This window comes from Apostichopus japonicus, chromosome 13, assembly GCF_037975245.1.
Source record: "Apostichopus japonicus isolate 1M-3 chromosome 13, ASM3797524v1, whole genome shotgun sequence".
NCBI classification, from domain to species: Eukaryota; Metazoa; Echinodermata; class Holothuroidea; order Aspidochirotida; family Stichopodidae; genus Apostichopus; species Apostichopus japonicus.
The window spans coordinates 14931372-14959345 of record NC_092573.1 but is presented as its reverse complement, the minus strand read 5'-3'; the positions used below and the strand labels follow the sequence as shown (position 1 = coordinate 14959345).

Below are 27974 nucleotides of genomic sequence, written 5' to 3'. Positions count from 1 at the left end.
CGTGAAAGATCATGATATTTCCAGAGCACTGCATTGCCTCACGCAATATTCCCGTTGGATGATATCGATTCCATAAATAAATGAAAGGTATTTATTCTCGAGTGATCAGAACTGTACTTACGACCTAAATTGGCGTTCCTTGCGATACTTTTCAAAGATGGCAGCCCCCCTAATGAAGCAAGTCCCGTCGGTCTGCAGAGGTATTTATTGATACTTTGCTAGGAATGTTATCCCAACGTGAATTTTACCATGATGTTTACAAACGAGATTGAATGACATAAAATGAACCTTGTTTGGGTGGTCTTTTTACTTGTTTTCATCTGAGTAGCAGGCTTAAATTATTTCATAGCCTAGTCCCATCTACAGCCTAACTATTAGGCCTAGCCTAACAGTGTAAGGCCTAGCCTAACAGTGGTAATATAATAATATCGTTTACCGTTCACTGCTCCTTCCTCCCTCTCCTGTTAACTCAACCAAATGCTTGGCACTTTGAAATTTTGCATCAAGATCCAAACAATCTCCGAGAGCAAGTGTACAATTCATACACAGAGAGGGGAATTGTTTAACTAACGATGTGGCTTGCTAACGTCATTTCTGAAACACCGTTGTTATAAGGACAAACTAAAACGAATGACAGCGAATGACAATTGACTTTGTACAGGGTTAATTATCATTCGCGATTGACACCAAATGTAGAGACAGCTATTCATAAAGTAGATTAGTGTGTATGAGTTAGACATACAGAAGGCTCTAGTCTGCAGCTGATACTTGTATTTAGTCACACACTTGATCACTGTAAAACATGTCTTCTTCTCTTGTTTGGTAATTGAAATGATTGGAAACATTGTAATTGTGTAGATCTAAAGGAACTGTCACATGCTTTGTGGTACATTTGGTAAATTGTAATGAAAGAATGTTATTTGCTTAAATATTCAAGAAATCCCACTTGTTAGGAAAAGATGCCGGTTGAGACAGTTGTAATGTACAGTAGCCATCATTGTGATTGCTTCCAAGTTTGTGAGCTTTCCCTAACTGTCGTTTATTCACGCTGTAATTTTATTTAATATGGATTATAGATGAAATCTTGAAGATTTAGTTGCCATACCTCCTTTGTATAATCAGTTTATGTTAACTCTTTAAGCCGTTGTTGTGATTCCTTAAAATTTCACGCCTTAAATGTTCATTTTTATATCCGTAGGTGCTGGTCATATTCATCTTCTACACTCTTGCAAGGTAAATAACCTCATCAATGTCATTTCAGGAGTGAGTGCATTATTTGTCAATGTTTTTCTAACCAACTTTAAAAGAATTTTGTTCAGTTTATCAGAAACATTCCAAAGTTTATCAGGTCTTTCAGTTGTTATGTCCAATAGAAGCTGCAGGTAAATTAGATGAAAGTTATAAAAGCTTTTAATTTCTTTAGTCCTTGTGAACAGGTATAGAATGTTGCTTTTTGGTGAAAGTCACTTTACAGCAGAGGTTTCTCTAATACCGAAATCAAAGTTTAATAAACTTCAGGCAAACAATCACATAGTCAATGAAAAAGAGCTAATTGTGTGATATTTCTTAGGTAAGTCAAATGCTGTGAATACTACTTTACTTAAGCTCTTTGAGATCGTGTTTTGCAAAATTTGATTCATTATCTTCTAAATTCCAAACGGTTTACTTATTCTAAGCTAAAGATTGTTTGGAAATACCTGAGAGAACTGTTTACTGACTAAATTGTTTAAATAATGAACATTGGATTTATCAGGTGGGATATCATTGGGATAAACATTTGGATTATCAAGTGCCAGGTGGGATATCATTGGGATAACCATTGGGATTATCAGGTGGGATATCATTGGGATTACCAGGTGGGATATCATTGGGATAAACATTGGGATTATCAGGTGGGATATCATTGGGATAAACATTGGGATTATCAGGTGGGATATCATTGGGATAAACATTGGGATTATCAGGTGGGATATCATTGGGATAAACATTGGGATTATCAGGTGGGATTGGAAGTTTATGGTCTTGATATTCGAAAGTATTGCAGTACTGCTGCATTATTTAATATTTCTATCACTAGTGAATATTAAAAACAAATACAACAAAACTACTCTGCTTGATATATATTTCAGATTATCATTTGTTAATTGCTACTTGAATATATACAACTCTTTGATATTTATTACATATATCATGCACATCTATTTCACCTTATTTATCTTCAGAATCTGTTTTCTGGAGGCATGTTTTCTTGTAGTCGCTTGGCCCGAATTATTGCACTGCAGGGTCGGACCGTTCATCTCCATGCAGCTAACAGGTTTCCCTTGGCAGATGACTTAACTGTTACCAAAGATCATAGATCAGAATATTTTAGAACTTCAGAGACTAACCCGGTATGTTTTCTTCCGCTATCCTTCCTCAAAGCAGGTTTTGCATTGACTAGGAAACTTTTGATATTTCTCTGTAGTGCAATCCCATTCAACAATAGATTTATTTATTAGCTGTACTCATCGTGCTTTACACTGAATAAAATCAGGTTCAACATTTTGAATATTTCCGATCAATAATATTGCTTCTTGCACTAGCATGAAAAACATTCTGAACAAGGAGGATTGGAGAGCCAAACAGAGCATTTATCGATAGGCATTAAAGTAACATTCATTTGGTGAAAATTTCTGTTTCAGTGAGTGCCTCAGATTGATTGCCCAATTACAATTTTTTTTGAGTAATACTCAGCAACAGGCTTAGTTTCTTTTAACATGATCAGGTAGTACTTTACCTTCATTTCAAGTCAAGAAAAAGAGGTATACTTTTCACCTAATAATTACAGAAATGTTTTTTTTTTCATGTAAGAGCTATTTTGCTTTAATACTATATCATTCAAACATATATGGACTCTCTTGCTGTAGTACCCTAAGATATAACATAATTATTTGCCAGAATTAACATTACTTACGGTTGTCCAGACATCTGGGGGTTTTGACATTCACTTGATTTCTTCTGTTTCATTGTACCTCAACTTGTTCTTTCCAGCTCAATCATACCTTACAGCATGAGGGTCTTTTTTATACAATTCCACAAGATGAAGTCAAAAGAGTTTTCCCTGTTGGTTATTCGACCAGATGGGAACGATTGGTAAGGGCCTTTTTCCTGTCTTTCTTTTTCTTCTTCTATGTTTGGCCTGCACTTGTTTCGTATTCTGTGTGAGGACTTGAAACTAAGGAATTCCAAGTCCCCAGATGTCATTTGAAATAAATCACCATCATCCTCAGAAGAAGTTCTATTGTTTAGGTGTGTTGATGAGGTTAAGGGATGTGAATCTGAACAATAGACAAAACAAAACAATGAGACAAAATGGAATGCTACAGCACGGAAGGGGCATCCCTCATTGGGGAATGTCATTGATGAATGATCTGTGGGGTGTAGTAGAGACCTTTTATGAGGTACTGGCATTTAACACAATATGTATACAACGTGGTTGGTGTTATGTGGGCTGATAGCAGTAGCTGAAATGTTAATTGGATGGGTAATTAATTTGTTAATTTGATGAGTGAGGAAATCATTACAGACAATGTTTAGTAGTCTACAAATTTGACTATTCTTCTTTAACAGCTAAAATGATGGTTCTAAAAATGATTGTTAAAGTCACTTAAATTTTTAATCTAACCTTGAGGCAGTTATATAGATCGATGACCAGGACACTGCAGTCACGAAGCATAAATGACTATTTACTCTGCTCTGTGATTGTTTTGACAGATAAAACCATTTAACGAAGCAGCCGTCATGGTTCGTAGACCTGCAGTGGAGATCATCCAACTTATCAAACACACAAATTTTGACCATCTTGCCTTAAAGTATGTCGTCTTCGGTCGGAAAGGCAGCGGTAAAACGATGACGTTAAACCATGTCATACACTACTGTCACAATGCAGGCTGGCTCATTGCTCATGTACACTCAGGTATGGTTAAGTATGTGCATCCTAGGGAAATATATATATATATATATATATTTATATATATATATATATATTTTGAAAACGTAATTAGTGGGAAAATCCAGAACAGTGAAAAAACTTCCAGCCTCCACCGGGATTCGAAGCCTGGACCCCCGCTTTATATGTGGACACCCTAACCACTAGGCTATGGGCGCTGATTGTATTTGCAGAGGTTTGAAACGGGAAAGGAAGGTCGTAATTCCACTGTAGACGTTTGTCACCTGTATCGAGCAATACTAGTTCTGTTTTTGTTGACATATTTTGCCTTACTCTATAGATTAAACATGATTCCAACCAACTTGAGGTCATTTGTAATTCCTAAAGCCGGATCTCGGATATATATATATATTTGAATATTAACATTTGTTCAATCAGATAAATGAATGGAACATTTTATGACTAGGAATCATAAAGCCTCTTCAATTTCTTAGTCACAATTTTACCAGAAATGATCATCCTCTTATAATACAATATGCAATTTAAAGTTTCATTCTTTTCACAACTTATTGTAGAAAGATATAATTCGTTTTTGACAACTTACATCATAAGGTATTCCTTCTTGACAGATTACATATGACAGGTAAACATCATTCCTTATCTTGTCTACAGCTAATAACCTTAACCTCAAAAACAAGTACGATTTTATCGATTCATCGTCACATGAAGGAATGTACGACCAACCAATAACATCAACCGATTGGCTGAAACAGTTCAAACTCAGGAATGAAGCTTTCCTTAAACAGGTAAAATTGACATTTCTCTTTGCTGGAGTGAACCAGATTTTGTTTCCAATTGACTTTTTATGGAGTTATTAAGTTACATTTCATCATATCAACACATCTGTTCATATGATTGCTATTAATTGCTATTAATTAGCATTCAAGGTTCTGTATCATTTGCATTTATATCAAAAACAATATCAAAAGTATGTGAACATGTGGACTGGAGAACAAAGTAAGCAGTTGAAAGAACCTATACTTAATTTCTTTCTTGTTTGACGTCAGAACGGTAATATTTAACCACTGGAAACAATATTACCCTCATGATGATGTAATAACGGAAGAGTCCTGTGTAGAATTGAACATGTAAACATTACTGACTTGCTTATTGAACACATTGTTTCCAAGCTAAAAATGAAGTGGACTGTTTGCCATCATATTATTTTCAGCTTGTGACTGGTGTTTAATACCATATGATTTTATCATTGTAGTCTGAAATTGGCTGACATGTGCCAAATTTCTTCAAATATTTCTCCCATAAAGCATACGTAGCCCTGCTCCTCATTGGGATGTGAAATGGCTGTTTTCTTCTTTTAAGACTTGACAATTTTGGACTTTAAGACTTGGAATTCAAGACTTGACAACTTGGAGTGTTAGCTCAGTGGTTAACGCCGGTGCCTTTCAATCATAAGGTCCCCGGTTCGAGTCAGACGCAGATTAATGTATGTCTTCCAGTCACAGAGTTGTTGACAATTAACAATTCATAATCATGGACGTTAAATATGAATGTAAGAGACTGACTTCAGTCAGCTTGCGGCTTTGATAAGCCAATGAGGGTTCTTGGGGGTTCTTATACACACATACACACACAATTTTAGTAAACCAAAATTTGAAAATATTAGTGAGTAAAATTATGAGTCATTTCACAATGTCACAGTCATACTTGGTTCCCCTTTTCATAGTATTTAGCTGATATCATATATGCTTGTTGTGTTTGCAAGGCAAGTTTGCTAGATACTTTGACCTCTCAAGATGGCCACACACTGCCCGTCTGAATGTGACCTGACTCATCTCAGCTGTTGTAATAAATATATAATCTTCAATAATTGTGCAGGGTGAAAGGTGCTTAAGATTACGAATAATCAAGATTTTGCCACTTCTAAGTTGCGTGGGTCCCAGTCAGAAAGATACTCAGCATGTATAGCTCTCTTCTGACTGGTAAATCAGCCATGTGTGGTCTTTCATGAATAAAACTGCCAGTTTCAACAAATGGAAATTTAAAACAATCACATGGAAATGATTTTTTGAATTGAAGGAACACCCATTGTTTATCAGAAATCAATTGTTCTGTGTGTTCTTTCTCATTAGTCATTCTGTGTGTGGGAGTCTTTTGTAAGACAATGATGGGACCTGACAACCTCAGAAAACTAGGTCATAACAATTGAGGTGATTGGATTACGTCCGTCGTCGAAGCAGTTTTTTGCACGCTTAAGCAAAGTGCAGTCCTTGATTACATTTTGTTGTTCAAACAACTTTAGTGTTATTCCTTCTGTCTTGGTTGAATGATATTGTAATTCTAACAGATACCTTTGCCATTAATAGTAACTTCGCTTTGACCATCTGCTTTCCCATTTCAGCTAAAAACAAGCGAGAGGTACGTTTGGAATAAGAGAGAAGCCACCGACAAAGATGAACCTCTTATAGCAGTGCTGGAGCAGGTAGAGATAACTGAATAATTATAACATAGACCATGACCTGTACACTGTTGCAATTAGTGGGATTTACATAGTTGTTGTGAACAACTGGCTTACTATAACATTGTAATAAAATGTTAATATTTCATAAAAAGTAGAAAAAAGGAAAAATCATTGCTGTGACAGTCTTATAATGCTTTGCTTTATAGCTGAGTGAGCGGTGACATGCTGAAAATGTTGAGGATAATTAATTGCTAAATATGAGTGTATTTTAGTTAAATTTAAACACATTAAATCATAGGTATAGTGTATGAGTTAAGCGAGCCTAGCCATCTTTCTTGTCGTACGGGAAGATAGAGAAGCTTGTTGATGGTTAACTCTGGTAAGAGAAAGAATAGAAGAAGACGAGAATAATTTATATGCTGTTTGGAATAATTTCTCATTTCCTATTTATCCTCTGCCTGTTTGGCTGCTATTGTTTTTAGGGAATTACAAGACCAAAGAATGCAACAGATGTAGTGGGGGTTATTCTGAGGGAACTTCGACTCCATAGCTTCAACAAAGAGTTCAAGATGTTGTTTGCAATTAAGGCCATGAATGGACTATTTGCTCATGAAACAGCCTTCAGGAAAACAGGAGGATATATTGTGAGTGCCTGTATATGAACTGCATGCTTTTGTATAGACATATATATATATATATATATATATATATATATATATATATATATATATATATATATAGAGAGAAAAAAATAGAGAACAAAACGAAGAGATGCTAAGAAACGTCCTATCTGCTGTAGAAAGACATATGAATGTGTAAAAGTTTGGGGGTGTAATCCGAACAAAATCTTCTTCAGAATGGCCTGCAATCTCCATGGATTTGCTTTAAGTGTGATTTACCTCAAATCACGCAATGTACAAAATAAATCCCCATTTCTCAGCATTCAATTTTGCCCCGTCAATTGTTTTGAAATCACTAAATAAATAGACTTTGTGTAGTTACCTGTCATGTTTCTCTGTGTATTTTGGCTGTTGGTATTTAATGTATCTTTCATTTTACTGTCTCATCTTAATCTTGACTAATTAATGTGAATCTTTCTTTAAAATCATTTATTATTGCTAATTATTTCTCCAACCATAGATTCCTGTTGAAGAACTTACCTTACACATGCACTTCAAGAAATTTCTGGAAGGAAATTGGGTATGTAGTCATTTTCATACAAATCTTTACAAAACAGTAACTTGCTGTTTGTACAGTAGTAGACCACAGTTAGACATAAGCTTTTGTAGGAACAAAAATATTTTTGAACTTTTACATCGTTTTAAAGTATATAGTATTTGTGTCAAGCTGTTAATATGCCAGCATTTGGTATGTAGCCCTCTATGAAACCCCTCCATAAGACATGAGTAGACTTGGAGAAAGTCCAATCAGTGCTGACAAGTGCTTGGAATAACTTTATTTTGCTCAAGAGTTTGGTCACAGGTACTGTGGTACAAAACATTTCATCGTTATTTTTAATTCAGAGGTTTGTGTCATGCCAAAAGTGTAACTGCCAATCATTGTCGTTGTTTTTCAGATAAACGGAAGTATTGTCACCTCTGTAGATCAACAGTTTTGTTATAAGCAGCCAAACAAGGAATACACCCCATTTTACCTCCTCGGCAAGAAGGTAAGTCATGCATCTCCTTTTCATTTGGTTTAATTGTAAGTTACTAAAAAATTAACTAATTTTAATGTAATACATCAATGATTTTTGTGTCTTTTAAGCACTTCTTTGTTTAGACATCATCTGTTGATTGTGTTAGTTCAAAGAGTGGCATGCAAAGCTGTATTCAACTGAAAGTCCAAAGTTTTTAATAATGTAAAGTTTTGCCAGCTGAAAACTAGCTTACCGTGAGAAGGTGGTGGGTGATGTCACCAGCTGTGGACAAACATACTGCGATGGCTTATGCTATTCACATGCTGTTTCTACAGTGACAAGTTTGAGATGTGGAAACATATTTTCCCTAATTCCTCTTTGAATAAATAATATGCACGTACATGCATTTTGATTAATTAATGTAAACAGAGCAAAACCCACTGCAGAGATCATATAACTCTCTCTACTGTGGCCAAATGAAACTAAAGATATATGCATTCTCATCTTTACATTTGAAGTGTATAATATTTTCACATTAATGCCAAATTATGTTTCATTGTCTGAAATAAAGCCAGTCTGCCAAAGGTTTTAGCTGCATTTTAAATGTTTAATGTTACATCGAGGTAAACTACTTAATAAGCACATAACGCAGCAGTTTGCATACGGCTCTTACCTTTTCTTAGCGAAATCCAGGATAAATATTAATTCAAGCCAGCATGAATATATCAGCAAGTATAAGAGCCTTCCTTATCTTGCAGCAGGAGATCCAGGATTGTTTCTGTTGGTACAGTTCAATTCCTGTAATACCATCCACTGTGACCCACATCAAGATAGCTCTGTTGGTAGAGCTAAGTAGTTTTTCATTCCTATTTTGTTTGCTCTTTGGAACTTTGCATAAAATTCCTCATCATTCGTGCAATGTTAAGTAGTTCCTGGAATTGTAAATCCCCAATTTTTTTTATTTTTTTTGTTTTGATTGATTTATTTCGTCTTTTGTTTGAAGGGTTTTGATCACATGGATCCGTTCATCCCAGTCTTTGTCGATAATTACTCTGAGAAAGAATTTGAAAGTCAAATGGCATACTATGACAGTAAGAGTTGGATACAGAATGAAAATGGTAAGCTGGATATAAAGTGCTAGTATGTTTGCATGATGATGATGATGATGATGATGATGATGTAACTGTTAGGACAAAACTGTTGGCCTTCACCATCTTAGTTTTATTCATTACAGAAGTCTAGGAACATCTGGACTGGTCAGATGATAATAGGGATACTTTATTTTATGCAGTTATTTGATTTGGTTAATAAGGTGACCATTCCATCCCCCATATCTTTCCCTTCCCCATCCCCCTAAAATGTTGTACAGGACCTGATTGGGGGCATAAAAGTGAACTAATATCCTGTCCTAAAGATTTCCTTACACAACAACATTTACATCTTTGTTTGGTCATTATTTCCTAGTAAAACAAATGAATTGCAAGTATTTGTTTGTTTATGAAAATTAACATGCAATTCTATTAAAAGTTGACCTAAGTCAATGCCCTGTAAGTTTCTCTGTTTAATAATTCATTTAGTTTTGTGCTAGGGCTCAATTTGTAGTGAAGTAGAAAACATAGCAATTTGACAATATCAAAATCTATTTAGTACTATATAGTTAGTAGCTAATGTACACCTTGGTCATGTTTAGCTAGAGAAGTTAAAAAAAAAATGAAGTTGAGACTTATCTCCCTGGAGGGTATTACACAGTCCAGAAGATTTAAGGTGAAAGGTTTTGTTAGTTCTGTCTGGTCATTGAAGGTATCACACTTATTGCTACAGTCAAAACAAACAAAGTGGTGTGTTCTGGTCAAGTGGTCAGGTGAAAAACGCTTTCTAGTCACTTCGCCCAACAACCATTTCGCCCAACTGCCATTTCGCCCAACCAGCCTGGTCATTTCGCCCAACCAGCATGGTCATTTCGCCCAACCATCATGGCCATTTCGCCCAACCTGCATGGTCATTTCGCCCAACCGTGTTGGTCATTTCGCCCAACCTTATTTTTACTAATATTCAGTCAGAATAATATTACTTTTTCTATTCCACTAGTTTAATTTGATTTATTTTGGGTTAGGTTACTTCGTAATAGGTAAATAAAAAAGTGAGGTCCGCTCGATATCGATCGGAGTCTGAGCAGTTATTTCGGGTATAATGGGAGGATTACACTACTTTAGGCGTTTACGCATACAATGGAAGTTATATTATTATACAAACACAGGGGAATCGGTCTTCATAAAAACCTATCAAACCTAATCCCTAAAGCACTGATCCATCCTCAAGATTCCTTAATATTCGGTTCGTATCCTGTAACGTTAACAATTCCCGAACGTTTCCTTACTAAAGCTATACAAAGTAAAGGACTTCAAGTTTCCTTAATATTCCTTAATATTCGAACATTTACTATCAAACCTAACCCCTAACACACTGATCAATCCTCAAGTTTCCTTAATATTTGGTTCGTATCCTGTAACGTTAACAATTCCCGAACGTTTCCTTTTGAAATATCATATTTAATCAAGGTTGGGCGAAATGACCAGACTGGTTGGGCGAAATGACCAGGCTGGTTGGGCGAAATGACCAGACTGGTTGGGCGAAATGACCAGGCTGGTTGGGCGAAATGACCAGGCTGGTTGGGCGAAATGACCAGGCTGGTTGGGCAAAATGGTAAGGTTGGGCGAAATGGCAGTTGGGCGAAATGGTTGTTGGGCGAAGTGTCCTGCTTCCGTGAAAAACTATATGGTTAGCAAGTCCCTTCAAAAGCTGGCTATTGAGAGGGGTATGCAAACAGCTAAAACTGTAAATTGGATTTAGCCACCAGATGTGAAGTATAAGTAAATTGGATATAGCCTCCAGATGTGAAGTGTATGTAAATTGGATATAGCCAACAAGATGTGAAGTATAAGTAAATTGGATATAGCCTCCAGATGTGAAGTGTAAGTAAATTGGATATAGCCAACAAGATGTGAAGTATAAGTAAATTGGATATAGCCACCAGATGTGAAGTGAAAGTAAATTGGATATAGCCAACAAGATGTGAAGTATAAGTAAATTGGATATAGCCTCCAGATGTGAAGTACAATAAATTGGATATAGCCACCAGATGTGAAGTGTAAGTAAATTGGATATAGCCAACAAGATGTGAAGTATAAGTAAATTGGATACAGCCACCCGATGTGAAGTATAAGTAAATTGGATATAGCCACCAGATGTGAAGTGTTATTTCTTTTTAATATGAGAATCATTTAACAACAGAGGTAAATCAAGTTTCTACAAATATGTTACAGTTTGATGAAATTGTAAAAGACATGACAGAGAACATGCAAACAAAATAACTTTTGTTTAAGCTGTTGCCATGGTGATATCATAGACCACCCACAGTGATCCACTTCCCAGGAGAGGAAGAGAGTAAAGGAGGGTTGCTTTATCCATTCAATGTAATCATAATATAGGTTACATTCGTATCTTAAGTTAGGATTAAGATATTGAGCTGGGGTTTTTCAGCAAACACCTTGGAAAAGTTTTCTCTTGAAAAACATATTGAATTGGTCTGCCACAGAGTTATCCCTTGAATTAAATACTGGCTTAATATGGTTAATATGGCATGTAATCACTGAGAGGGCCTTCACTCTGCTTAAATAATTCTCATTTAATGTCCTCTCCTTGATTCAGTACTGACGGACGAAGGTAAGCTTTACTTGAAGAAATTGAGCGAGAGGAACCCTGCAGAGCTAGATCGATTGATAGCATGGATGTGATTAAGCAATCTCTCAGCGCAAGAAGAGGTCTTAAGAGGTCTTATGAAGAGGTCTTAAGAGTTGGATGGATTGGAGGATAGCATGGATGTGATTAAGCAATCTCTTAGCACAAGAAGAGGTCTTAAGAGTTGGATGGATTGGAGGATAGCATGGATGTGATTAAGCAATCTCTTAGCACAAGAAGAGGTCTTACGAGTTGAATGGATTGGAGGATAGCATGGATGTGATTAAGCAATCTCTTAGCACAAGAAGAGGTCTTACGAGTTGAATGGATTGGAGGATAGCATGGATGTGATTAAGCAATCTCTTAGCACAAGAAGAGGTCTTACGAGTTGAATGGATTGGAGGATAGCATGGATGTGATTAAGCAATCTCTTAGCGCAACAAGAGGTCTAGGATGCCTAAGAGCGGGATGGATTGGTCCAGCAGCAGAGTTACAAGGAAGCATTCTCTAAGTACAAGGAGAGGAGCAGGTCTAGGATTCATGAATGATGAAGCTGGTCTTTTTTCTGCTTACATGTTACCAGATCTGGACAACAATGAACATCATATGCTCTAAAGAGAATGAACAGGAAGAATTACGGTATCGAACATTTGTTATATCGTATCCATAATGATATTTGTGTACTCTACAATTATTGTATGTCTAGATTTGTGAAAAAGGGAAAACGATTTGAAATTTTAATTATAGTCAGTGAGAAACTCCCTTGCCCACGGGCAATTTCACTTTTTCTTATCGATCTTCCACTCATACTCTCTATTCTGCAAGCAAACAGCACAAATATTCTGATATTGACCTGAAAATTAAGAAAAATTTTTTAGGGGGGGGGGGGAGCTTTTGGTCTTATTTATCCTTTGTGTACACTAAAGGTAGTGATACAATGATTCTAAAATTGCAAGATATGCTTAAATGGTCAGCATACTAATATTAAGTTACACTTGAGCATTTCTTTGACGGTTGTGACAATTAGCTTTCATTACTTTTTTTTTGTGGCTTTGAGAGAACCTTGTGCCACAAGAATTGTGACCGTTGACACAAGCTGGGCTTGTTAGTCATTCATGAATATTTATGTTGAATCTTGACCTAGCTTGGATCTGATGATAGTAGAAGATACAAGTCTTCTTTATTGACATCCATTTTGAAGTGAGATATGACCCTGCCAAGATTGTAAAGTGAATTCAGGGAGGTTGATTATTCCAAGACCGGTTATATGTAGAGCACCCTCATTTTATCCCAACACTGCGTTATACCCTGAATCTAATGGTTTATATGTGTACTTGTGTAGTACTCTCATTTTATCCCAACACTGTTATACCCAGACGCTAATGGTTTATATGTGTTAACACCCTCGTATATTGCATTCACTCTTTTCTCAATCTTTGCTTTGAATATTTCTCTCTGGTGCCACAACAGTTGCCTCTTCACCATCCTTTTCATACCAAAGTATAAATAATAAATATATGGTAATGTACATAACATACTTTCCTTCCTCTCTGCAGTTTGAAAAAGTGCCCCTCCCCCATATTGAAGAATGGTCACCCCTCATCCCTCCCACGCAACCCTCACACTCAACACCCCCCCCCCCCAAAGCCCGACTAAAAAGCCTGCCAGGAGAAGGTCCATGAAGCTTTCGACTCAAAAAATATTTACCACACGAATATTATGAAAATGTCAAAATGTTTTTACTCTGTGTGGTTTCCCCTCCTCCTCCTCTTTCTGGTTCCAAGGGCTAACTTTCACCAATGAAAGGACAGAAAGAAGTCAGAATAAGAGATATCTCAAGAAAACATGCTATGTGAATTTCCAACAACTTTGCAATTCGGGGATTGAAGAGAAAAAACAAATGAAACTTATAAGGCTTAGTCGTGAAAACTGGAAATATCAGAACTTGTCAGTGTAATTGTTTTAAACTTTTTGGTCATGTGAGTCATTCACCTGTTCAAAGACCCTTAAAATACTTAGTTGAAGAAACTGCCAGTTTAAGAACTTGCAAATATATGCCTATACTGTACTTGCTTGTTACAACAATATAACTCAACCAGTGTTACCAGAGTTAGCGTTTTTACACTAGATCTAGCGTTTTTAGTCATTTGTGGGGTTCTAACGCACGTTTTTTCTAATTTTGGTAATTCTACCGTTTTTTGCCTAAAACTAGTTAAAATTACCAAAAATTGACCACTTTTCAGATTTGTTAGACAAAATTCTTACTTGGAGACCCATCCAAATTTATTTTGAGTATTTTTGCCCAATCTTCGGAATTTCCTACCGAAAATTTCCATATTTTTTCAAATTTTCTGGGTCAGACTATCACTCAAATCAACTATTCAAAATCTATTTTGTGATCGGTGACCATACATCCTACGAATCTGTGCTAAATTGACTCCAGACAACACGAATGTTAGGGAAACTACCATTTAGCGTTTTCTAGGGTTTTATTTTCGCAAATCTAGCGTTTTTTCGTCAACTGTCGCTGGTAACGCTGAACTCAACCATTGTTTAAACCGTTTTTCATTTGTCCTTCACCTGTTGACTGCCTTCAGTTTACAAACGCCCTTCCAATCACCCGATTCACACGGTATCATACAATAATATTGTATCATAACAATATAATATAAAACATCCACAATAATGTTATTGGATGTTGTATTACAGTGTACAATGAAATGATAATTTGTTTAATAGTGCAGTACAATACTATACTAGCATGCTTATGAACCTGCTGTTCGAATATATGTCGACAAAGCCTAGCTACATTAGATTCCACACAAAATTATACACCACTATCTTCTGGTAAGTCAATTAGGGGAACGAGAAAATAACATGGGTAAAATTCCTCATTTTCTCCCTCTCACCAAGCAGGTGATGAACAAGGCTGACCTTAGCCAGCCTACCCCTCCCCTCCCCCAGTGGCGGAGCTAGGGGTATTGGTCAGGAGGGGCGAGAATTGTCTGTAGGGGCGCTTTCGACACTATCTAAGCGGAACGCCACCACAGGTTGGCGCGTAGCGTACAGAAATTTTTTGAGTAAAGATACTCCCTAGATCGCCGGAAATGACCCTTTCCGGACCTGGCTAATTTGCAGATAAACGAAGAATAAATAGGTGTCATCGCCAACAAAATGTGACAAATGTAGGTAGATGAGAGCGCAATAAAAAAGTCAATAATCGCGAATAAGTAAAAAGTGGTAAAGAGCTGGAAAGGGTGCCAGCAGTCCATTTGAGTCCGTCGGGGGGGGGGGGGGGGGTCATCCGCCCCTGACTGTATGGACGCTCCGCCACTGCCTCCCCCTAGTTCCCCCTCCCCGGCATACATAAACTGACAGAAAATAACAAAGAGTGTCAGACGAAGAGGTTATGAGTGGCTCGCCTTTATCCTCTCTACTTTCGTATTTATTTCTTCGTTTTTATTTACATAAACTTATCTTTCGATGGCAAATATGATAGCTATCATGTCAAGAAAGACTTGTAGGCCACACGTTCAGACGTAAAGGAAACCTCGCATAATGATCGTCAACCAATGGCAGGCTTAAGCAACGACGCATTGCATTTTTCATCCGTCTCCACCAACTGCCCACCCCTCCCCCCCCCCCCACCAACCTCTCCCTCTCCACCAACCCACCTCATACCACAACTATGCTGACAATTTTTCGATGTTAATCGTGCTTGTGGGTTTGAGTTGATTCAACGATGCTATACCGATATTACTCGAACAGAATTTTCTCTTGAATAAATATTTTGCAATGGGTTGCTTACAACTTAAACGTTACATCAGATATCAATTTTGATCTCAAATCATTTGAATCAATGATCGCAAAAGTACAAGGTTGCAATAGAAATAATAACATGTGGTTATAACGTCGGTGGTTAACCTTACCGTGAATAAAGTTCAAAGGTAAAAACGTGTGTCCAATACAACATTCGCAATTGCGGTCTTTTATAGCTATACCCCCGTCTATTTATATTACAAGAAATGGCGGCAGTCCCTATAAATGAGCATGTGCTCCGTGGGTACATAAACTTACTTGCAACACATTCGATGGCGATAAAGTATGCCCTTTCATGTAGGGGATGGGACTTTTTGTATTCGGACGAACCCTTTCATTCCATGCCTCTTTCACCCCCTCTCAGCCCCCCCCCCCCACCACCACCAACAACAAAGCAAGAAATTACCAAACAGTTTTCATATTTATAGATTATCGTTGAAATCACTTTAAGTTTACTCTTGGTTTAATTATATTCATTCTTTGTTCAGCATCATATAGTTGGAAAGCACTCTAAATATCTTCGACTGTCCATCGCTACCGATGATGACTGTTGAGTGTAACAGGCAAAACCTCAGCTGCTCCCAACGCCTTGCACTGTAAAAAAAAAAGGAAAACTGCTGTCGTGCCCCCACTAGTTTACCTCTCTGGACCCTGGCAGTCTGATCTAGAGGTACACAAGGATGTGAAACAGACTAGGGAATGACAGGGTTGCCCGCAGTTGCCGCTCACTGGGCAATGCTGCCATCTGTTGACCAAACTGTTGGTTCCTCCACATGCCAACTGACTGATTACCACCATTGACCAAGGTTGGTTCATCTGCTGGTATCAGCATCCTACGACCTGCTGCCATCGTATTCACCGTAACCCTGGCACGGGACCCTTGCCATGTGCTACCAGCCGGGTCAGCTGGACCTGGAGCTATGCAAGGCAGGGACCCCAAACCCTGAGGCATTAAGCTCGAGTCAAGCAGAGAATGCCTGCATACTCTAAATATAGCTTGTATAGGTTACTAATATATAATGCTTCCCAGCTTAACTATAATACTGCTTGACGGACTGCATGAGTTCGGCGCCTATTTCATCGGTTACACATCTCACGAATTTCAAATTACGGCAATTTAATCATGAAATTTGATACAGAAGTAATTGAAAACATTTTGACAAATTCCGATACTTTCTTGTGTAAAAACAATGATCTTGACCTTCTGTACGTCCTAGACATAAACAGGGCCTGGCCAATCACGTTCGTATTCTAAGTCAGCTGACGCATGCCAGATCAACCATGTGATTGCATTCGTCGCACCGAGAGTGACACCTTACCGGTGAAGTACTGAATAGCTTGTGAAATTCAGTAGAATTCTAGAAATATTTTAGTGAAATGTAACTTCTACTACTTCAAAGATCTGTTATTATTCACCCCATGATACTTTGTTATGACAGCATAAAATGTCATAATTCTAAAAAGTTTTCATGCCGGAATTATTTTTTATTTAAATTGGAGACGAGCAAAAAATGACTGTTCCGTGGAAAAGGAACATGTTTTCCTGCTACATATTGTCCGTCCATACAGTATCTACTGCAGGTAGACAATATTTACTATTACATCGATATAATGTGTCGAACGTTTGGTTGACCACTGGTACCTGTTATTTCTTAATAATGATTATACTTTTAAATAGCGGACTAAAAAGTACAACAGGAAATGCCATTCAATTACAACATTTAAGCGGATATTTTTCTCTTAGTCATTTGCTTCTAATATTGCATCGTACGCAGTATGAAATCATACAATCTATACAATGAAGACCAAGAATGGTCAAAGTACAGCATATGTCTACCCATGAACTCTGTTGCAAGGTGTGATATTTATTGTTCCAATATATGCCGAGGGTACTAAAATGATCTTGTCAAAAGTGATTGATGGTGAGAGATAGTATGCGGCCTATAGCTATTTAATCAAACCATGGCGCTACAACCACTACCGTAGGTGCAAACCACATGATAGGCCTACGTGAATGCATGCATCAAACGTCACTTTGTTTGCGAGACTTTTTTTCCCCCTTGCTACAATAAACCAAGGTCAAGTTAAGGTTATGGCACTGTTAACCATTCTCAACGCACTATAGACTAAACCGAATGACATATATTCACGCACGCACGCACACACATGCACGCACACATACATACATGAGCTGGGAAGCCAAAGGAATGACCGTGCCAAAACTTCATTTTTATTTTGCTATTCTATTCTATGATTTGAGAGTGGGTGTGTTTAGTTAGAGCCCCCACCACCCCCCCCCCTTCTTCCTTCCGTGTTGCTGCAAGCATGCTTCCACTATTAGCTTACACAGTATAGTCACCATGCATTAGAGATTTTAGTGAGTAATGATGACCTCAAACATTATACACCACAATGAAATATGCAAGTTGAACATATATTCGTTATATTTCTTGCTTAATGTCCTGTTCAATATGTCAGTGTGTGTTAGTACAGTTACAAAGCTATCAATAGTCCTGCGTCGAGACGCCAGCTTTTTTTCCAAAGGTAAATGATTCGTGTGGCGGACCTTTTGTTGATTTTGAAGAAAGGACGCGACGCATTTGCCAACTCTAACGCCTCAGTTTACGGTCAAGAGGGAACCGGCTTTACCGGCACCTCACCTGGCGGTGCTTTCTGGGGCTTTATGGGTTGTGGGAGTCGAGACAAATGGTTGGGACAAACAGAGATTGTTGTGGGACAAAAAAGCCAACACCCTCCCCTCAGTCGTGGAACCTTTAATGACGACCCAGCACGCAACCACCCCCCCCCCCCAATATACCATCACACAATTTTGTTGCTTTGACTCAACAAGAGGAGTTTATGTCTGTATATGTCGTTTGGCGATTCTCATGAGTCAAGAAAAAGAAACAAAATATACATGGAATGCCATATTATTGACAGAAGATTCTGTGTTATGGTTTCTTATTCATTCTATTGTTTCTGATTCCAAAGGCTCTGTCGAAAATGAGAGTTTTAATAACTTTCAAATAGAATACAGTTTAAATTTGTCTGCTCGTTGCGTATATTATGCCTATTCCCGTGTGTGAGTTTCATATAGATCTACAATTTTTTGGTTATTGTTAGGAAGCTCGTTTGTGGTCGTGTTGAATTGATATTTTTTTCCCACAGTATACAGGTCACATTACATTTTTGCATCTGCACTCTGTTCATTTAAAAATGAACTTTAATCATCAAACCATTGTGTTTATAAAGGGAGTAACAGTCGCTCTAATAGAGGAAAGAAAAACAAAACACATGCAGGTGTTTTTCGTTAACACTATCGATATTTTTTGTAAAATAATTGGTGATAAATCACACAGCATTGGTGAGAAAGAAGATGACACTTTTCAGGAAATATTATTGTTTTATTTATCGCTATTTGTTTCTCGTTGGATGATTGACACTCGAAGTATTAATATAACTCCGTGGTTTATGCAGCTTGTGTGAGCCACCAACCCGCTGTGTTGGAAGTATACCGTATTTCCGCAACAACTCATATTGATTAATAAAAGGAGTATGTGACGACATCACGGCAAAGCTATTTTAATCTTGCTATTGATTTATCATTTTATCATTTGGAATATTCGCTTAGCTGACAAGGCGCTGTGTATTTAGAAATTTTAGAAACTTGTTGGTAGAAATATTAGTTTGCTGTAAGAGAGGTAATTACTTTAAAGAAAAACAACGACATTTTATTCCAGCTGAATTGCCGCGATGACATCATTCATTCGGCTGTTGCGCAGATGCAATATCAAAATACCAACAAATTTACATAATTTCACATCTTCATCAAACGAAATTCTATGAGGATCTGGTTTTGACTTGCAGATCGAGAACAATTCCAACATTTTTATTAAGCAATCAATTTTAGCCTAATCCAGGCTTTAAAAAAATGGATATAGAAAAAAAATTGAAAGGGCTTTATGGAATCTTATGCTACCGATAATTTGCAACAAAATGTTAAAAGATTTTCACAAATGATGTTTGTAATTCACCAATTTGCAACAAAATGTTTACACTGATCGATTTGAAAAATGTCATCAATTTGATAAATTTTCTACAAAATGTCAAAATTGCAAATATTTATATAAATTATATAGTACTACGTTCAATAAATTGGACAATTTTCTGCTTTTGTAGAAGTATAAAGTGATTTGCTCAACACTTTGGAGAAACTGCTGACATAAATAATGTGAATATATTATCATTTGATGGCATCTGAACTTTTCCATACATTTCCCCGAAGTTTATTGAAAGGCTTCATCGTTTGTTTGTGTCACTAAGTACCTTGGTTATGAAGTACAACTACTCTCACGGAACAGAAAGGACAATAAGCAATTATATTAATTACATCTAAGAATCATAGAATCATAGAAGTTTAACGATAATACCATGAGACTGTTTGTCCAATAAATCGTGTCAAAGTGTCGTTCGGTACATTGTTATGACGTCATACGATGCCCCGCCCCCAGGAGAACCTTGCCACCATTAACCTATGTGATACTTTGTGGTATATATATATATATTAATATATATATATATATATATATATATATATATTTAATGTGCAGCAAGTGGTATGACAGATATATAGTAAATCAATAAAGAATAACACACCAGAAAAATTCCAGTCGTGAATATATATATATATATATATATATATATATATATATATATATATATATATATATCTTTATTGGATGGTCTCTTATCACACCCCTCAGAAAGGATCCTTTGGTTAGTTTCGTGGTTGACCTATCAATAGATAACATGTTGGAATACGTTGTTAACATTCTTTATTCTGATATGCGGAGATCTGTGGTAAGGTCACATACAGATCATGCACTTCTTGGAATAAAAGGCGGTTGAATAATAAGTCATGCCCTCAACGATGAGTACTTGAGGATTTGTTTCTTGTTAAGAAACTGGTTGCACGGTATGACAATAATGACTATCCCATACGTCACCATGCATTGAACGTATTAATTCCAGTAATTATAAAGGGCTTTTTCTTACGAATGCTCTGAAGTATATCTACTTGGCCGATGGTCGGCTTTTCGGCCCAAAATTCTGAGATGCTAAATATGATACACCTGGTTACAATCCGATATGACGGTATTGTGTGCCTATATAAGAAATTATAACCACCTTATTTGATAACAGAAATTTTTGAGTTAAACATACTTTTGCGATATCAGCCCAATTAAAGTCTGTAAGGAGATTAGAGCTTCTAATTTGTAACCATTTTCTCCATCATTAAACCAGTGTATAGCACAGCAAGATTATGCGACCAATACTGACCAGCATAATTATAAAAAGGCTATAGGTCAGAGCGTCAACAAAAAAATGCGTAAGCAATGAAAGCGTATAGACGTGAGTTTAAATATACAATAATAGCGTATAGATTGGACTAGAGTACAGGGGACACTGACATATAGACGATAATTAAGGAATAATTTACTTTAGGCTGCCTGTTATTGGTTCATAAAGAGTCGAAATCCTTAACTCTGTGGAATATCGGACTCGGCTGCGCCTTGTCCATTATTCCCCAACATTTAGCGTCTCGACTCTCTATTCATCAACAACAGAAAGTCTAAAGCAATGAATTCCTTACATAACGGATTGCCAGGAATGGCCATATGATGTCATAATCAGCCAATCAGACGTTAGAATGGAAATAACATATAGAAAGGGGTTGTAGTATACAATAGCTTATATATACAACAATATGCAAAAACCGACTTTATACCTAATAGACGACAAGATCGCATACTAGTTAAACCAATTGACAAATTCCTAATTTTGCTGTCAATCTTTTACAGTATAGCAGTGAAATGACAAAATAGATGCCTATATCAAATTTTATTATTTCGACATTTTACGATAATATGATAACTTGTTTACTTATAGAGCTATTAATTCATCTATGCACTAGTGGACATTAGATTGATTCTTGTTATGGCGACCTTTTTAATATTTTTTAAATTAATTCTCCCAAAAAAACAAAAAACAAAAAAACCCATTTTATTGACATATCTTAATTACTCAATTCCGAGAAGGTGGGTGATCTATTTACTCGATATTTAGCTGCAAAGAATGAATTTGTAAGGATGACAAATACAATTAGAGATGACAAAGATCACCCACTACATGGGCCACTTAATTGTCTGTTGGTGAAAGCTACCAGGAATCTAAGGAACCCTCATACCTTGCCAGAATATAGAATTCAACTTTATAAGAACTCTTTCATCTACCGTGCTGCAATATACATTCAATTTGGTAATTTTGGAACCTCTCATTTAATTTTACTAATTGTTTCACCTAGTTCTAGTAATGTACATAGTTTTAACGCTTTCTTGATGTGCAATCTTTTGAACATCTTATCTATCACGGTTTTCATATTCTTTAATTGTTTCACCTAGTTCTAGTAATGTACATAGTTTTAACGCTTTCTTGTTGTGCAATCTTTTGAACATCTTATCTATCACGGTTTTCATATTCTTTAATTGTTTCACCTAGTTCTAGTAATGTACATAGTTTTAACGCTTTCTTGTTGTGCAATCATTTGAACATCTTATCTATCACGGTTTTCATATTCTTTAATTGTTTCACCTAGTTCTAGTAATGTACATAGTTTTAACGCTTTCTTGTTGTGCAATCTTTTGAACATCTTATCTATCACGGTTTTCATATTCTTTAATTGTTTCACCTAGTTCTAGTAATGTACATAGTTTTAACGCTTTCTTGTTGTGCAATCATTTGAACATCTTATCTATCACGGTTTTCATATTCTTTAATTGTTTCACCTAGTTCTAGTAATGTACATAGTTTTAACGCTTTCTTGTTGTGCAATCTTTTGAACATCTTATCTATCACGGTTTTCATATTCTTTAATTGTTTGACCTAGTTCTAGTAATGTACATAGTTTTAACGCTTTCTTGATGTGCAATCTTTTGAACATCTTATCTATCATGGTTTTCATATTCTTTAATTGTTTCACCTAGTTCTAGTAATGTACATAGTTTTAACGCTTTCTTGTTGTGCAATCTTTTGAACATCTTATCTATCATGGTTTTCATATTCTTTAATTGTTTCACCTAGATCTAGTAATGTACATAGTTTTAACGCTTTCTTGTTGTGCAATCTTTTGAACATCTTATCTATCATGGTTTTCATATTCTTTAATTGTTTGACCTAGTTCTAGTAATGTACATAGTTTTAACGCTTTCTTGTTGTGCAATCTTTTGAATATCTTATCTATCATGGTTTTCATATTCTTTAATTGTTTGACCTAGTTCTAGTAATTTACATAGTTTTAACGCTTTCTTGTTGTGCAATCTTTTGAATATCTTATCTATCATGGTTTTCATATTCTTTAATTGTTTCACCTAGTTCTAGTAATGTACATAGTTTTAACGCTTTCTTGTTGTGCAATCTTTTGAACATCTTATCTATCATGGTTTTCATATTCTTTAATTGTTTCACCTAGTTCTAGTAATGTACATAGTTTTAACGCTTTCTTGTTGTGCAATCTTTTGAACATCTTATCTATCATGGTTTTCATATTCTTTAATTGTTTCACCTAGTTCTAGTAATGTACATAGTTTTAACGCTTTCTTGTTGTGCAATCTTTTGAATATCTTATCTATCATGGTTTTCATATTCTTTAATTGTTTGACCTAGTTCTAGTAATTTACATAGTTTTAACGCTTTCTTGTTGTGCAATCTTTTGAATATCTTATCTATCATGGTTTTCATATTCTTTAATTGTTTCACCTAGTTCTAGTAATGTACATAGTTTTAACGCTTTCTTGTTGTGCAATCTTTTGAATATCTTATCTATCATGGTTTTCATATTCTTTAATTGTTTGACCTAGTTCTAGTAATGTACATAGTTTTAACGCTTTCTTGTTGTGCAATCTTTTGAACATCTTATCTATCATGGTTTTCATATTCTTTAATTGTTTCACCTAGTTCTAGTAATGTACATAGTTTTAACGCTTTCTTGTTGTGCAATCTTTTGAATATCTTATCTATCACGGTTTTCATATTCTTTAATTGTTTCACCTAGTTCTAGTAATGTACATAGTTTTAACGCTTTCTTGATGTGCAATCATTTGAACATCTTATCTATCACGGTTTTCATATTCTTTAATTGTTTCACCTAGTTCTAGTAATGTACATAGTTTTAACGCTTTCTTGATGTGCAATCTTTTGAACATCTTATCTATCATGGTTTTCATATTCTTTAATTGTTTCACCTAGTTCTAGTAATGTACATAGTTTTAACGCTTTCTTGATGTGCAATCTTTTGAACATCTTATCTATCATGGTTTTCATATTCTTTAATTGTTTCACCTAGTTCTAGTAATGTACATAGTTTTAACGCTTTCTTGTTGTGCAATCTTTTGAACATCTTATCTATCATGGTTTTCATATTCTTTAATTGTTTCACCTAGTTCTAGTAATGTACATAGTTTTAACGCTTTCTTGATGTGCAATCATTTGAACATCTTATCTATCACGGTTTTCATATTCTTTAATTGTTTCACCTAGTTCTAGTAATGTACATAGTTTTAACGCTTTCTTGTTGTGCAATCTTTTGAACATCTTATCTATCATGGTTTTCATATTCTTTAATTGTTTCACCTAGTTCTAGTAATGTACATAGTTTTAACGCTTTCTTGTTGTGCAATCTTTTGAACATCTTATCTATCATGGTTTTCATATTCTTTAATTGTTTCACCTAGTTCTAGTAATGTACATAGTTTTAACGCTTTCTTGATGTGCAATCTTTTGAACATCTTATCTATCATGCATGCATATTTATTTATTTTTGAGTTTGACATGTGTACTCCTTTTTATAAATATGCTATATTTATACTGGTTGCAATAAATGAAATTTGATGATTTCATTAAAAATGTTGATTTTGTTGAACTGTTGTCAATCTTCATTCATTTATTAATGTTTCAATTGCCAAGATCCAGTAAACATTTTAAACATGTTAACGGTACGTAAAAGGTTTCTTTCAACCAAACACTTTTGTAGCAGGCGGTATACCCTTCATACTCAATTCATTAGAAGTTATTCATTAATTCATTCAACTTACTTTGCCTTCATCAACTTTTTCATGATAATGTATTAATTTTCTTTAGATGTTTCTCACCAAATTTTCGTGACGTCATATTTTTGATTATTGAATTTATTGTTTCAATCCAAAATATTAATTCTTTACAGACTAAAAAAAGAACATTGTTTGTAAAATTCACATAGCCTACGTTCTGTCATATCGAAGTCTTGCATCATGGGAATGACTGATTTTTCACCATCTATTTTGGACATAATAGATCAATTATTTTGGCGACAGCTAAAATCGATATTTTCTTTAATCACTCTACAAAGGTCAACAACTTTTTCAATATTGCTGAACCTGTCCTTTATATGAAAGAATTATTTCGTAATTCTATTAATGATTATGTTTTTCTATCTGTTTATCCTGCAAAGTAATGGACAAGAAACGTAAATTTCATCAGCATTTGTGTTTGCTCATTCGCCAGATACAAAATGACGTTACTGAAAGACTGTTTGCGAGAATTTAGTTTTGATATTAATTAGGCCTATCTGATAAAATCCACTGCTATCCAAAAACATATTTACTTTGAAACTGCTTTTGGGAATTGACCCTTTAAACATCAGGTTGTCTCACCAATGGGAGTAGCTGTACTACTTAGTCTAGAAGAATTCACTACCCCCTCCCCGCACCCCCCCCATTTTTCTCGGTAATCGACATAATTCAGTAACTGAAACCCTATTTAAGAAGAAAGCTGTTGCCTTTAAAATCTGAAAAATCCTTTTTCAAACTAACCTTGTTAAACTACTCATATTCTTTTTATGTTTTCTTTATATATATATATATATATTGAAATCGAAATCGTAATGAGTTGGAAAATGAAGAACAGTGAAAAAAAAGGGGTTCGAACCCGGACTTCCCGCTAAATATGCGGACACCCTAACCACTAGGCTATGGACGCTGATTGTATGTCCAGAGGTTCGACACCGGTAAGGAAGGTCGTAATTCCACTACAGGCGTTTGTCACCTGTATCGAACAATGCTAGTTCTGTGTTTGGTGACATATTTTGCCTTACTCTAGAGATCAAGCATGATGCTTACCAACTCGAAATCATTTGTGATTCCTAAAGCCGGATTTCGAAAGAGATACTTTGAACAATGTATGTTTTCAGTTGAAAGCAAGGTTTTCAAGTTTCGTATTGGTATCTCGAGCTCTTACAAAGATGTAAACAATTGCCTTTAAGTTATACGTCACTGACGACGTCATCACTATTGATCAAGTGCGTCTTGTTTATTACTAAAAGAACAATTTGTTCATAGTTTCGGTATACTCGACGTATGATGTAAACTGCCTTGAATAAAATACTGTATGTATGCAATGTGTGCATGCAATATATACACCTTGATTTGTTAAGTGGTTCACATACAGTCAAACATTTCTTACCATGCATGGCCACTGTCTGCTAAAGATTTGTTCAGATATTTTTCCTGGGCTAAATTCTGTATAAACATATACATATATATAAATATATATATATATAAATATATATCTATATATATATATATATAAATATATATATATATATATATTTATATATTGTTGCGTTGAACGAGTGGCACCAATAATTTGCTTTATCTATATATCACTGTACAGTAGTCTCCGAGTAGAAACAAGAGTAGTCTAACCTTTGTCATGCGTACCATTTGGACGCGACATGCTGATATCTCAGCATCAATATGAAAATATTCTGTTCTGGCATACTAATATTTAAGTATAGCATATCACACAACCGTGCCACGCTTATGGTAAAGTATAACTTACTGATTTGTCGTCGTAACCGATGTAGATATACGAATTGTGATATTGTGAAACGAAAGGAAAGGCCGACAGGTTCAAACCCAAATTATCGCGTTTTCTCAGATTGATTACACTGTTAATTTTATTCTTGACATGCTGGTATTGCATTGTCACTTGCTGGTGTTAGTTATGATAGACTAATATTACAAGACAATACGTTGATTTTAATATCGGATGTCAACCTGTGACATGTTCATCTTTTTCCTGGTATATATACTTCTATTCTCTCCTAACTTTGTGACACTGATGGCGTTCCATACAATGCACTGAGACAGTTACTTCAGTTGGTATGGCCGAATATAAGGTAATGCTTATATCAAAAGAGAATTGACATGCAAAAACTGTAATGCTTTAAGATATATAGCTAATGTTATGTTTTGAATATCTAAGATATTTAAATACCCCTTAATTACCCCTAAAATATTATTACCTGAACCATCTGCAAGAGATCTCCGTTTATGACAGATATGACATCCTCATATGGCTGATCGATTGGACAAAGGGGTCGCAGGAAGGGGGTATTCTCATCCTGAGGCGAAGATCGCCCAAGCTCTTCGAGACATCTTCCAAAGAAACAAACGGCTCAGATTAAAACAAGTAACCATACTTTGATAGGATAAGAAATTCTTGCTCCTTGGTTAAGTTAACGATGACAGGCTGTTGCCAGGACGTCAAAGTAATCATATTGCTCTTGACCACACCGAGTGGTCAGTTGGTCAATGCTCGTACGTTCCGCGGCTATATGGGACCTTTTGATCCTCGGTCAGTAATATTTCCGTACTATCGAGGATAGTAAGGCATGTTTCATTGTCACATTCGGCATTGAGGCCCGAAATGTAAATCAACAAAACACACGTGAAAGTGTTGTTTGGGGGTGGGGAACATGGGATGGGATGGGGTGGGGTGGGGGTACTGGGACCCACAAGTCACCCAAGCAAGTAAGTAGCTCAATATAAAAGCCACAAAAAGAAAACCATTACAGCTGCATTTTTGTGACGAGTTTAATGTTTCCCAAATAACCATTAAATTTACATAGTAAAATCAGTAACATTGGCAAAGTGAATATGTAAAATATAGATGTGTTTTCCCCCTTCTGTATAGTATTAGAGTGTAGGCCTTTGCGGATCGGAAGTACGGTAGTTGTAATATTAGCGTATTCGAATCACTAAAAAATCTGCAAATACAATACATGGAAATCTTTAAGTTACACATTTCTGAACACTTCTAAACAGGAAGTGACGTCAGACATACGTCTGGCATACAAAAACCGAGTAAAGCTATGAATGTATGTATGTATGTCTTGCAGTCAAAACATGTTCGTCAATTTCTTTACAGGTCTTTTTTTATGATATGTATTTCTTTGCATCATTAAAAATTGTTGAGGATTTTGGTTGTAGAGATAT

At 35.8% G+C, this 27974-nt stretch overlaps 1 protein-coding gene across 2 annotated transcripts; it reads left to right on the top strand.

Moving 5' to 3' along the window:
- The first annotated feature begins 81 nt into the window (after positions 1-81).
- Positions 82-13375, top strand: LOC139978502 (small ribosomal subunit protein mS29-like). Of its 2 annotated transcripts, none has more exons than XM_071988786.1 (12): positions 82-200; positions 1199-1233; positions 2223-2390; positions 3031-3132; positions 3754-3955; positions 4601-4734; positions 6348-6428; positions 6890-7051; positions 7548-7607; positions 7984-8076; positions 9050-9164; positions 11755-13374. In XM_071988786.1, the coding sequence occupies exons 1-12, from the start codon at positions 158-160 to the stop codon at positions 11838-11840; spliced, it is 1281 nt and encodes a 426-aa protein (XP_071844887.1). In that variant the 5' UTR covers positions 82-157; the 3' UTR covers positions 11841-13374. The 2 variants fall into 2 exon arrangements, with proteins under 2 accessions (XP_071844887.1, XP_071844886.1); XM_071988785.1 differs by having other exon boundaries at positions 112-200; positions 1199-1263; positions 11755-13375.
- The last annotated feature ends 14599 nt before the right edge of the window (positions 13376-27974 follow it).

Bases quoted from the DNA above. Each gene is read 5' to 3' on its own strand.
- LOC139978502 (XM_071988785.1), top strand. From the start codon at position 158: ATGGCAGCCCCCCTAATGAAGCAAGTCCCGTCGGTCTGCAGAG. The intron at 3,133-3,753 runs GTAAGGGCCTTT...TTGTTTTGACAG, and splicing joins CGACCAGATGGGAACGATTG to ATAAAACCATTTAACGAAGC. The intron at 7,052-7,547 runs GTGAGTGCCTGT...CTCCAACCATAG, and splicing joins GGAAAACAGGAGGATATATT to ATTCCTGTTGAAGAACTTAC.